Genomic DNA, 13,106 nt, shown 5'->3' with positions numbered 1-13,106 from the left:
AACAATTAAGGAGAAGGTGAAAAACTCACCATTACTGAACATGTCGTCATCTGTAAGCTGACCATCCTTAGCATAAAGGACTCCAAATTTAAAATTCACCGATCCCTGAGAAATAAAACCAAGTATGATATGATTGACATTCCAACAGAAGACCTAAAAGTTTGTTTTCCCTGAGGAGTTTTATGTATGTATCTTTGTATACATCCTACACATTAGAACATACACTTTATACCATCTCCTAATACATAATAATTTATCTCTAAACTTCTATAGTGTAGCATAAAATTATTAATTTAAATTGGTGATCTATTATTATTAAGTTGGTGCTTAAAGTTATTTTTGCTGTCATGCTCAAAAAACATTAATTTTTTTTTACTGTAATCAGCAATTGATTTCAAAATCATCATAAGCACATCAAAATACAAAGCTGTATTCACTGGACAGGTCTGTGAGCTAGAAGTAGTTAGGTTTATATTTACCTCTTGCTCTTCAAGAACCAATAAATCCTGTAAACAAAAACAGTATCTTTAGCACACTCGTATTAAAAAGTCTACAAGGATGATGGTTTTATTTGTGTTTATAAGTTTTGATTTGAAATGGCCAGTTCAACGCATAAACACAGTTTAAGTAGCATTATGTACAATCATCATTATTAACTGCTACTGGAAGAAACAAACTAGTAGTATTTATACTTAATTACTTATATTTCCAGAAAAGAATAAAGAAAAAGAACCAAACAAAAAAAAGTCACTTCCTACCTTTTGTATCTCAGGATGAAAAATTTCTCTTGGGCTCTTCTCAAATTTATCAAGACTCATAGCACTGAAATGCAAACGAAATAGCACTTTACAGAAGTGCAAGCACACATTTCAACGCTGAACCACCAACTGACTGCAGTTACAACGGTTACAAAATGAATTGTTCGAAGAGTCTCTGTTAAATTGAATGTTTTGTGGAACTGCCATTTCTTTCCCAAAATATTAACTTCCAACACTTCCTAAACTTCTTTTGTATTTTAAAACCAGAAATTAGCAAGACCTTGTGTGGAGATCAGGTTTAAATTTATTTCCTTATAAAGCACAGAGCTCTATTACATCACCCTTCACTTCAGCTCTAAACATAATCACCGTGAGCATTTTAGGAGGGCTCAGTAACCAATTCTATTTTTTAGGTTGTCTCTCTTCTTAAATAATTTAAGACAAGTCAAATGAAAAATGAGAAGTTCAGCACCAAATTCACACAGCAATGATTCACAGGCAGAACAGAAAAGATATTCACATGAAAAGCAAGACCAACTGCCTCAATAAACAGAAAGATCTAATTCACAGATTTTTTTCTTTAACTCATACCTCAGCAATTACTATTGGTTTTATGCCCCTTTTCCCCTCCCCAAGCATTATAGAGCTGCGCAGCATGTCATGGAGCTCTGAATGCAATCTGCCTGGGGCACAGCAAATAACAGAGGTGAAGTCTTTCCACCGTTGCTTATGCTCGATCGCAGTGCAGAGATGATTTTCTTTAGTTCCTTTTGAAAGATACTAAAGCATTCCAAAGAATTTAGAGAAAGGAAATTTATTAATGCAACCAAAATTCTTTGAGACAGTCTGTACCTAGATTTACATCAGGTGTGAACAGGTTGAAATGTCAGAGGACTATCAATCAAGTCTGAGTGATGGCTCAAGGACTGTAAAAGCAAAAAAAAAAAGTCAGGGAAGAGTTTTCAGTCCAAGCTGAAGCAGGCAAAAGGAGATGACATTTATGCAATTGACCACACGTGGCACAGACCCTGGGAGAAACAAAGTTTGAAACAAGCCTACCATTTTCCTCTGCAGTATACTGGAGCATCACAGGATGGAACACGTCAGGGTGTTTTAGCCACAGAGTTACAACCCTAGCTAGCAGGCGACAGTTTATCCAGCCTGGGATGCCTGACGAAATACCCACTTGTGGGTGAATTGGAGAGAGAGGCTAGGTTGGAAAGGGATGTTAGGAAGAGTGACTTCAGCGACTGGTGGACAGACATGGAAAATCAGGTACTTATGCAAGTCAAGAATGCAGTACAGACAATTAGGAACACTATTTGAGCCAAAACAGGAGTTCGCAGAGGGCACCTAGCTCAATTTGATGAAGAAGATGAAAGGTATCTCAAGTGTTTTCAACTCACCATCTTGACACTCCAAAACAGAGCCCCAGCCCAGGAAATCAAATTTAAGAAGTGAGGCTCAAAGACCTGATAGCCTCTCTGGCAAATTCAGTAGTCTGGGACCTCTCATAAATCTTATGCAGTAGCAGGAACATCCAGATCTGTTGGCAATGACTTCACACCAAAACACATGGTTTGCTTCCAGAATTCTCCTTTCACATAGGCACCGGCAGCGTTAACCAGTGGCCCAGCTTCAATCAAATAAGAGACATTTGTTCCTACTCTATACAGATTACAGGTTTTAAAAACTTGCAAACCACTCTGTTGTCCGGTACACGCTATTTGTTTAGTGAAAGACACTCTTAACGGGTTCCTAGAGAAGCTAAAACCCTTACAGAAGATCCATTCGATGACATCGTCTGTGAGGGATTTGAGAAAACACACCATGTGATGAGATTGTAAAAACTGCAGATTAGATTTGAATGAATGCTTTGAAAACCAGTGCTCTGACACTTCAGCTGATGAAATTGTTCAAAGAAATGGAAATAGCATTGGGTTTGCCCACTTTATATTCTCTTCTACTACTAAAGAGGCAGGGCAGAGTATAAGCACATTCATAGAAACTCTAGCTGAAATTAGGAATTCTCTTGGCTTCACTGTGCATAATACACCCATAGCGAGACCTAGATGAAGACAATCAGCTGAAGAAATAATTCTTGGCATTTTGACTGCTTGCTTCCCCCTACTAGGGCCACATAATAACCACCAGTGAAAATCTGCTACTCCTCAGCTCTTCTTATTGTCTAATTTTTAAAGATATTTCTTCTCCGTCACTGCAGTTCCATTTAGTACCTGTTCTCCAATGAACTTGAAAATTGTCCCTCTGCTGAAGAAAAAGTGCAAAGAATTTCTCTCCATTATAAGTTTCCACCTTGTCTGGTCAAGAACAGGCTTTAAAAACACTTTTTGCTGCCTTCAACAATTAAGACTTGCAAAACCATTTTTATGGTTTTTATAGATTTACATGAAAAGGTATACAGGCAAATATCTAAATTGATAAGTTGTTTGTAAATACATACCTTAATATAGATTTCACTGATAATGTTTTTATGGGACTGTAAGGGAGACATATTTTCTGAGTACCCTGTAAACAAGAAAAGCTAGGATATATTACAGGACATACCAACTTTTTCTGCATATTCAAATAGGAATATTAATAAAAACAATTCAGTTAAAGAAGAAGGAAGAAAACCAAGGTAATTTTACTTAGCTATATTTACTGCTGATTTAGAGAAAAAAAAAATCACGGGTGCTGCAAAGAAAAAGAAAGCGAACCATACATGCCTGCAGCAGAGTTTTAAAACAATTGCTTGGATAAAAGACTCTTGTGGGACATTAAGTGGAAAAAAAGTGAAACCAGTATCAGACCTGCCTATTTTCTTACCATTGTACAAGAAAATCCTAAAAGCAGTATAAAGCCATTGCCTAAACTGACCATAGGACATAACCAAGAACAGTTTAGGCATCATATCTAAAAAAAACAGCAGTTGTGAGAACAATTAAAAAAATATCTGACATCACAGATTTCTGTCAAAAAGTTTAGTATAATGTTATCTGCTAATTTAGTGTTATCTACTACGGCAGAATTATATGTTAGTATATGAAATTAAAATATGTAATAAATACTGGAATTCTGGAGAAAGAGGAAAGAGCATACGATAAACATATCCAAAATAAACAGAAGTGAGAACAGAAGTATTTGTTTCTTACTGTTTTTCTCCAAAGTATTGAATGGTATTGAGGAATGCGCTGATTATTTTGGTCAGACAGTACAACAGACAGAAAGAAAGGGTTCTTCTCTGCGTCCGTACCTACGTAATTCTGATGAACTGTTGGAGGAAAAACAAGCAGCACCATAATCATAAGGAAGACACACCCACCCACTCGTGTGCAGAATCAGAGAGACACCTGTAAACATATGCATTCATACGTAAAAGTATATAATTGTCTGCATAAATAACTACGTACTTATATACAGATGTGTAAAAAAAAAAAAAAATCGATCCAAAGAGATTGGTACAGCTTCAAAGCCAAGAAGGATTTCAAAACATCCCTTTTTGGTAGCAGGCGTTTCACTCCTTACAGACACCCATCCTCTGTTTTCAGGTTAAAAACACATGAAGCAAGGACTTGTTTCATGTATGGGGCAGAAAATGTTTTAATACTAAATTAACACTATACCTTTTTCCATATTGATATAGTAACAATTCAAAACTACAGAAACAGCAGCAGCAAATTCCAATCCATCTGCAAAAAAATATTTACCTTTCCCTAAAAAATACTTGAAGTACCATCTCGTATGATACTCCGGGTTTTCCAAATGCACATCCGTTCTGTGCCATGTACCCGGAGCATAGTCTGTATTCTGAAATAGAATTGGGAGACTGTTACATTAAATGCCAAGTGAAAAAAAAGAGGACAAAATACAGACAAAAGCAAATACACTGCTTCTTATAATGCAAGGATTTTTGCGAAGTCAGTTGCTTTGTAGCTGAAATAAAAATTTCTCCCTCTCATTTACCCTTTTTTCTAATTTCTCTCTAAGTAGATAAGTCTTGTCCTACTGTACCACTCATACGGCTAATGTCTTAGAATATCAGTGAAAAGAAGGTCTTTCAATGTGGAATTTGAAGACAAACATTTCTAAAACTTAAATAAATTAATGCCTTCAGCTTTCATTTTTGCATTTCTTCCCAAATTAATCCCCAATTGTCACTGGAGTAGTTGCAGGATCACACTGTGAGTTTGGCAGCGAAAGATGAAGGGAATTGCTCTCCGAGGCTCCACTCAATCTCTTTCTCCCTTATTTTAAGATAAGCACAGCTGCCAAAAGACAGCTAAGTTTCAAAAAAATGAAGCTAAATCTCATCACGCCAAGGAGCAAACTTTAAAGCGCAGAGGTCAGCTTGAACATCATAGTACCAACAGGACAGGATATACATAGAGTGATGAACTAGAAGAGACTGGGGAAGCGTCATTCAGAGATATTTTTCTCCTAACAGGATTGAGTGAGCAAAAATGTTACCAAAACGAAAAAAAATGTCAGAATTTTCAATGTCCTCTTCCTTAGCAAATGACTGCAAATGCATCCTTTGTAGGTGAAAAATAACTGAAGCTGAATCATTTTCTTCCGTTATGAGTATGAGTATTTTTGGGCACTTACCTCACCGGAGGAGCCATTTTCCACACGGAACCGTCCAGCTCTTTGAATGGCTCCATCAGCATCACTGGATATAAGCTATAAGAGATTTTAACATAGAGGTCCTGTTTCCAAAAATAGCCATATGATCAGCAATCAAAAAAAAATTCTTTTTGTTCCAGGCATCATGACTCCCCAGAGAGAAGGGACCAGTCTAGCTATTACCAATTTGACTAAAGATTTTGAATGACCCAGTAAGAACTCTGAGACATGAATGAGATGCTACTGTGGAAAACGTGAAGCAAGAAAAGTTAAGTATGAAACACTTAGAAATTTGAAAGGGCAACAAAAACCTTTAAACATCGGTACTCCAAAAATGACACACTTTCATAAAATGCTAGCAGAATTTTTAAGAAAAACAACCAAGAAATGAGATCATTCATGTGAACTGACTGTGAATTAATACTTATAAATAACTTTTTATTTTCCAGCAAAAGACTTTAAGTACTATGAATGAAAGAGCCTCTTACCAGAAAACAGTTTACTTGCATTTTTGGATTAAAACACCACATCTTTTATGTGGAATGTATGGAAAGAAAAGATACCTGGTGTTCCCCGCAATGCAACTTCCAGCAACTAAGCCACTATTTTACACCAAATTTACATATACTTTAGTAAATATACTACCCAAGAACTTTAAAATTATAACTATAGCTCATAGAAAACTTGTGGTTTCATCCCATAGTAACAGAGCTGGAGTTCATTTTCTTAACTCCTCCCTACTTCTATTATCCTACAGTAAATTTATGTAATTTCATTATGACCTTGTAATCAGAATAACACTGTTTTAATTGCTGATACATTTTCACAGTGCAGAAGAAATTTATATACGAGAAAAACAAGGTGCCAACTTAATCTCTCTGAATTTCAGGAAAATGCAGAATAACTGACAGCTTCTAGGGAACCATTTTCAAAATCCTAATTCTGACTAGTTTGTTTAGTTTTAAGCCCTCTCCCACTACTACGAGTCACGTACATATAAAATTACATACACATGTATGTACACACGTATACAGTTTATAGCTTACAAAATTGCTAGTACTTCATTAAATACGACCCTAATATTTTTCCATCTTCAGTTTCTAAGAGGAAAAAAGGTTCAATTTCCATCTGGAGGTAAACAAGTATTTATATAATGCTTCCTTTCCTGTTACAATGAAATATTAATTAGTAAGTGTAAAAAGATCTCCTATCACGGGTCTGATATACATCTATTCAGAAGCCACTTTATATTAGCTTACACCTTTCAAGTCTAGCTGAGAATGCACATTTTCCAAACTAGATCCAATTCCTTCATTTGGAAATGAAAAGGATTAGAGCTCTGCATTATAAGCTGATAAACTGAAGGATGGGCTACGTATACTTACGAGCTCCACAGATCCATAATGCTTTCTGCTAAACTCTCCACGTCTGCAACCCAGATCTTCAGAGACGGAGCTGGAATAGAAACGCTTCATCAGTGTACACAAGTCTACTAGCCTTACATTTCCTGCAATGCTATACCCTGCCATTAGAAAAAAACATCATTTCTCCTGAACAGGGTTCACAGAACATAAACTCATTGCTGCAGGGAGCACTTCTTACAGCATGCACAATCTCTAGCAGCCATTACAGTCTAGCTTTCACATTACTCCCAAAGCAAATGCCCATATCGTAACTGGAAGCAAAAGCTATGATTAAATTAAATACTTAGGCATGATGCAATCAGAACTCCAAAGCAGGTGGTGGCTCATAACCGTGTTCGAAATGTAAACTTAACACCTCAAAGAGAACAACTGCACCATACAACTCAGTAAGACCATATTTAGTAGGTTGCTACTGATTTTTTTCAGTCTTTTTTCAGCCTACACACAATGAGAAACGAAACCAGTACTTTAATTTAAGAGCATGAGGAAACAACAGCATTTCAGAGGTTTCCCTCCACCACCTTAACAAAGATAGCAAACAAAAGTAATTCTAGAATGCAAAGTTCAAAATCCACCCGCATTAGCAACCTTATACCATCGCATCACATTACTCACCACCTCTTCAAAAACTACATTCCAATAATTTGAAGACAGACTGCCTTGCCACAAGCCACACCCTTTCATATCAAAAGCATTTTTCTGACAGCACTCTCAATAATTCAAATAACAGGAGTATATCAGAGCTAATGATTAAAACAAGACTGCTTTAATATCAATCAATATTCTCATTCATATCCCAATTCAAACTACCTAAAACATACCTAAATTACAAACACCCTAGCAGTCCCTTTAAAAATCAGAATTATACCCAAGAGCAAATCTCTGTTTCTTCTCAACCTAGCTACTTTATATCACACGTCACCTGCTTCGTATCTTGTAATTAAAGCAGAATCTCACACCAACCTCATAAAAATTAGGCCTCTAAGCTTCAATTTAGGCACAGGTAAGATTCACGTTATCACGCTGTTTGTGTAAGCACATATACTGCCTAATGAATTCTTATACCTGCACGCCTCTTTGGCTCTCCATTCTCAGTTACCGCAAAGATTTGTACTCAACTCTCTGACATATCACATCTGCTAATTTTAAAAATACACTGCGATTAAAATCAACTGTTCATATTGATTTTCTGCATTGAATTACATCCTTCCTCAGCCCTGATCTATATAACAAAAACGGTTGCTCCAGTTACGACACTTTTAGAGTAGTTTTCATCTTATTAATACAAACTGCCAGCACTGAGGAGGTTAGATCATCAGTGCTTCAGATTATTTGGGCTTAATCATTTAGAATTTACTTACATTGCAAAGTATTTCAATACAGATGCATCTTTATTCATATAATAATTAAAAATATGAATATAACTAACCAGCTTACATGCATTTGTACAGCATCTACACAGTATACTCCACCTCCCTTTCCCATTTGTCTGGAAACACAGGTGCAGTTGTATAAATGAACAGTAATGATGAAGAGGAGAGAGGACTAGCTTCCTCCTGTTTCAACAGAAGCTTCTACAAAACAGTCCTGAAAGTTGAACAACGAAGCACAATTAAACGCATTTGCTAGTCTAAATGTAGACGGTTTCTGAATCCTAGTGTCAAATCACAAGTTTTGTCTTTCAGAAGCTCGACACTGGAAAGCATTTTACTTGGGGGTCGGGAAGGTAGTGGCAGAAGAGGGTGAGTTTGCAGATTGCACCTGTGCGATTAGAAGGATATAGCCTGCATGCCCCTCGGGCTTGCCATCTATATGTTTACTAGTCAGTATCGGTCCAGCTGTCCTCATTTAAGAGTCACAAGCACCAACGCAGTCAGCAATCGTGTAATTCCAGTGATATCCCAGCGCTATCTGCTTGCAACGCTGAATACGCTGCGAAACCGACTCTGAAGACGCTCGTCCGACTCCGCCCACACCACCTGCAGCAGCCCGAGGGAGACGGCTGCAGCTCGGGGGCTCCTGCTGCTCCGCTACCCCGAGGGCCGGCCGCCCCACACCGCGGGAGCGTCCAGCCCCACTCGCCCTGGAGGCCCCTCCAGCTCCCGGTCCGCGGAAGCAAAGCACCGCCTTCCTCTCCGCCATCGGCAGTCGGCACCGCGCCACGCCCCGCCCCACCCGAGCTTAGCCCCCGGTACCGCTGAGTGAGGCCGAGGAACCGGGTGGACGCCCCTTCCGCGCTGCTCAGCTCCATGTGGACGGCCAGACGGAGGCTTCACCCCTCCAGCGTCGCTCCCGCGGCTCCGTCCCGCGCGGGAGAGGCGCCGGCAGCTCCCCGCGCACATCCCGCTACCCCGGCGCACGGCCCCGCGCGTCCGCCCCGGCCCGCCAACCACTCATACGCCGCGTCAGCCGCTGCGCCGGCAGCAGCGCCTGCCGGGAGTTGTAGTCTCGAGCTGAAAACCACCGGTCCGTCCTCCGCCGCCGGGAGCTGCAGTCCCCCGACGGGATCGAACGGGTCCTTCGCCCCTGTGCGGGGAGGGACCTTAGTCAGCACCGCCCCTCCCGAATGCCGGCTTTGTAAACGTCAAGGTAAAACATCATTGTAGACATCTGCTGAGAGTTTTCCATGGAAAGTACACCTATTCGATATGCCTGCAAGTAGCAGAATCTAGTCAGTTCCAAGACGGCCAAGTCGATCGGTCAGATTTGCTGAGGAATGCTGCTCTCAAGTCCAGGTATCACACACCTCAATGATTTCCATTTACACTTCATGACCAAAAGTGAGCTTACGTGGTGACCTGCCTGCCAGAGGAAAAGCAAAGACACATCTACACAGCACCAGTTTGTCACAGATCTATTATTATAATAAAATTTTTACTTCATAGTATGAAATTAGAAGTGCCACAATAGCATTGTCTGAAGTGTAGTCAGCATCACATTTTGTACCAATTGGACACGATGCAGCGGAGAATTTACATGCTTGACTTTCAGCTGTATTGATCAAGCGAGTGAGCCCTGCAGCAGCAGGGCTGGTAGCGTTCCGGCGAGCACAGATTCCGATCTTGGTGCAGCCGCATCCTCCAGCTCCGTGGTAATCTCTATGCAGCAGAGTCATAGGGTGTCCTGGTTTAGGGCAAATTTGGGAGAAAACCTCCAAAAAGGGACTCCTCAGAAAGCAAATCCACACAGCCCCTACCCCCAGTCGGTTTGGGAAGATTTAAAGTGAGGAAACCCCCTATTTTCCCAATATTTTAGGGGATTAAATTAAGCTATAATCTGCCATTGTATCCATTTCAGTGGAGGTAACTGCCCCATTTCCTCATTTTAAGGGGTTCACTTGAAGGAGGCTCTCCCTTTTTCAGCATTTTAAGGGTTTAAAACTACCTTTTAGGGCACTTCTTTCTGCACCCTAGGACCAAATATCTCAGAGAAGGGTGAGCCTAGCACGTACTTAACCTTTATGCTGCCCGGGAGGCTATTAATTTTCTTATTTTTATTTATAATGTAGATAGCTCTAATTAGTAGTCCCAAGGAGACTTAAACTGTTCGTATAATTAGTATTCTTCTCCACCCTACTTAGTCACATGTGGAGTACTACTTAGTAGTCACTAAGGAATAATTATGTAAGTTAACAGCAAATTACCCAACTTATCTTGCTATGCTAGCTAAACACAAAGTTTTATTTCTTACCAGTTTTCTGCCCTTTTGCTCCAAGTAGTTGTAGTAAAAAAGAAAGTGCTGTCATTTCCCTGAAGAGTTTTCTCCTCTACCAAGCCCTTTACTCCCTTTGAATTCAAGTCAGAGGAGCCAAACAGCTGTAGCTGCTCTGAGAGCTTTTATACCTGGTGGGATTTGCCCCCTCCCTTTTCCTGGGTGTCATGGGAACAAGAGGCGGGCCCAATCAGGGGTATATTAACACCAGCCTTTGCCAAGGGGCTTCATTCCTTCTCGGGGATCTGCCGGGATAAGAGCTCTCTTCTCATTTTGGTGAAGGGGCAATTTCAGCTTATCTGAGGTTGTTTTCAGCCGGTGTTTTTGGGCATCTAAAGCAACAGAGGCTTTGAAGAGACTGTGAAAAAAACCCAGTGTTGACCACAGGGAGTATTTAAATTTGTGATTTGGGTTTGTGCACTCAGGGGCAGTAAGGTGCTTTTGTAATTTCAGCTTCTGTTCTTGGGGTTTTTTTTGTTTTTTTTTTTTTGTTTTTTTTTTTTTTTTTTTGTTTTTGTTTTTGTTTTTTTTTTTTTTTTTAAGAGGGGTGTAATTTCTGTAATTCCAGGTTTTGCCAAGTAGCAACGTTTTCTCAGCAGATTCATCGTGTCACAAACAGTATCCACCCTGTGTCAAAGATGATGTTTGAGTTGAGGCTTCAGATGAGTTGAGGATTGTGGCTAGGAGAGGGAGAGTGAGCAAGGTACCTGATTAGGAGCTATTGTGGGGTGTTTTGCAGGCAGCAGGGTGAGAAATGGTGTCTATTTGAGAACCTCCCCACCAAGGCTTTTCAGAAGCATAGCAAAGGCATTCGTGTGTCGTACAGCACACGAGCTCATCCACTGCACTCACAGAAATGCCACATAGCTTTGCCTCTCCCTAATCCAGGTGACACTCATAATAACAGCCATAGCCTTGGACTCAGGATGAAGCTGGAGACTTAAGGACCCAGGCACACTCAGAAGAGGATAAGTAGCTGACTTGCTGGGATTTGGCCCATGTAACACTAAACTCATGCATTGATTTTGCTGTTCTTTATTGTAGCTGACTAAGAGGCTAACAGGTGATCACACGGCCCTCCGAGGTAGACTCATTTCAGGTCCAACCTGGATTCACATCACCGATCACCCAAAAGATAAGTCGGGGCCACAGCCTGGAGATGGGAGTAGTGGATTGGAAATTCCTGGGATAGATTTGAAAACTAGCAGAGGATAAAGGGATATCTTCTAAGGGGCCTCTTAGGACAGCTAAAGGGAGAGGCTCTACTTTTGATTGCAGCTGTAGGGTATGCAGTGCAGAACAGTTCTGGTCCGTGTTGTGTTGTCCCGTGTACCGTGTTATCTGGTGTGTCTTTGGGGTCCCTTGGATCAGATATCCTTGCATTTTCCCCTCAAGGGCCTTAACACAAGCATCAGCCATCATCTCTGGGTTCTCGAACGCTCGCACTTCTCGGCACGACGCCGATATCATTCGTTCTTTTACCGGCAGGCTCGGCCGTCTCTCTCAGTCGCATCTCCGAAGCATCGAAGGTCTTTTGAGGCCTCCTTCCCGGCCGTATCACCATCCATCCTTTCCAGCCACGAGCTGTAACATCCTGGGGCTTACAAGATTGTATGGATACGGAAAGCATTCTAAACGTAGCATTGTCTCACAGCCATCCTGATCATTGTGACCAACAGTTCTTTTAACGGGTCACTCTGTTCCAGTCTTCTCCAGGAGCTCTTCTGCTCCTTAGAGCCTCCTCCATCCACCGCTGCCAAAGCATCGGTCATCTCTTTTGGCATCCTCTCACTCCTTGCCATTATTCTTGCCAGGAAGTTATCATCCTTGTGTCACGCCGTTTGTATCATAATGTGTTGTTTGTGTTTAGCGTCCCCTCGTTTGTCCCGTCCTGTGTCATGGGTGTCTGCACATATTTGTCCCAGAGCTGTTCTGCCCTGCTGCATAGCCTGGTGTAATAGGATAAGTCCTGGGGACTTGAAATTTGCAGTGCAGGGTGTAGTTGGACTCTAGATGGTATTCCTAGATTGACATAAGGTGTTTTCAGCTGTTAAGTTATCTTGCAACCATTTGACTTTTGTCCTAACTCTCTTTCAGATGCAGGTGGATTAAATCTGTGGCAGAGCCCCCCAGTCCCTGGAGAGGGGGTTCCCCTGAGCAGGTCAGTCACCGTTTGTCTCTGCAGTGGAAGTGTAAACGGTGACTGTGTGTTACAGTACTGTTTTCTGTCTTTATTTTTAGGCATTAAATCTGGATCTCTGCAGTCAAGGTGAGCAGTGACCGGTTGCAGGAACAGTTGTTCTCACTCAGGTCTCAATTTCTGGTGCAACTCTAAAGCCTCCGTTCTCGTTTGTGTGCTTTAGGCAATCCACTCGGAGTATGCCAAGCCCCCGTCACCAACCAGCCGACGGACCGGGTTTCCTGTGCTCGTGAGTCCTCTGGAAGTATTTCAGGACCGTGATGAAGCCTTGAAATTCTGTATTTCAAGGTCCCATCCGGGCAGCCTTTGGCAATGGCCGAGGAGTTGCGGTGAGTCACCGAGGTAGGGAGGGGGAGCCAGGGTCTACTTAGGTTTCAGCAATGCCGA

General features: G+C 41.1%; 1 protein-coding gene across 1 annotated transcript in view; it reads right to left on the bottom strand.

Moving 5' to 3' along the window:
* GARNL3 (GTPase activating Rap/RanGAP domain like 3) overlaps positions 1 to 9,076 on the bottom strand; it is a 35,256-nt gene extending 26,180 nt beyond the window's left edge. The window contains exons 1-9 of the mRNA XM_053996573.1: positions 9,004 to 9,076; positions 6,770 to 6,839; positions 5,367 to 5,441; positions 4,469 to 4,568; positions 3,914 to 4,032; positions 3,223 to 3,287; positions 759 to 822; positions 480 to 506; positions 30 to 105 (exon numbers count right to left, since the gene is read on the bottom strand). Of these exons, the coding sequence (XP_053852548.1) occupies positions 30 to 105; positions 480 to 506; positions 759 to 822; positions 3,223 to 3,287; positions 3,914 to 4,032; positions 4,469 to 4,568; positions 5,367 to 5,441; positions 6,770 to 6,839; positions 9,004 to 9,059 (652 nt within the window). The 5' untranslated portion in view covers positions 9,060 to 9,076. The remainder of the gene's footprint in view (positions 1 to 29; positions 106 to 479; positions 507 to 758; positions 823 to 3,222; positions 3,288 to 3,913; positions 4,033 to 4,468; positions 4,569 to 5,366; positions 5,442 to 6,769; positions 6,840 to 9,003) is intronic.
* Positions 9,077 to 13,106: the final 4,030 nt, after the last annotated feature.

The sequence above is a fragment of the Vidua macroura genome, chromosome 21 (assembly GCF_024509145.1).
Source record: "Vidua macroura isolate BioBank_ID:100142 chromosome 21, ASM2450914v1, whole genome shotgun sequence".
NCBI lineage: Eukaryota > Metazoa > Chordata > Aves > Passeriformes > Viduidae > Vidua > Vidua macroura.
Note: the sequence above shows the minus strand (reverse complement) of the source record. Positions and strands in the feature narration are given on the sequence as shown.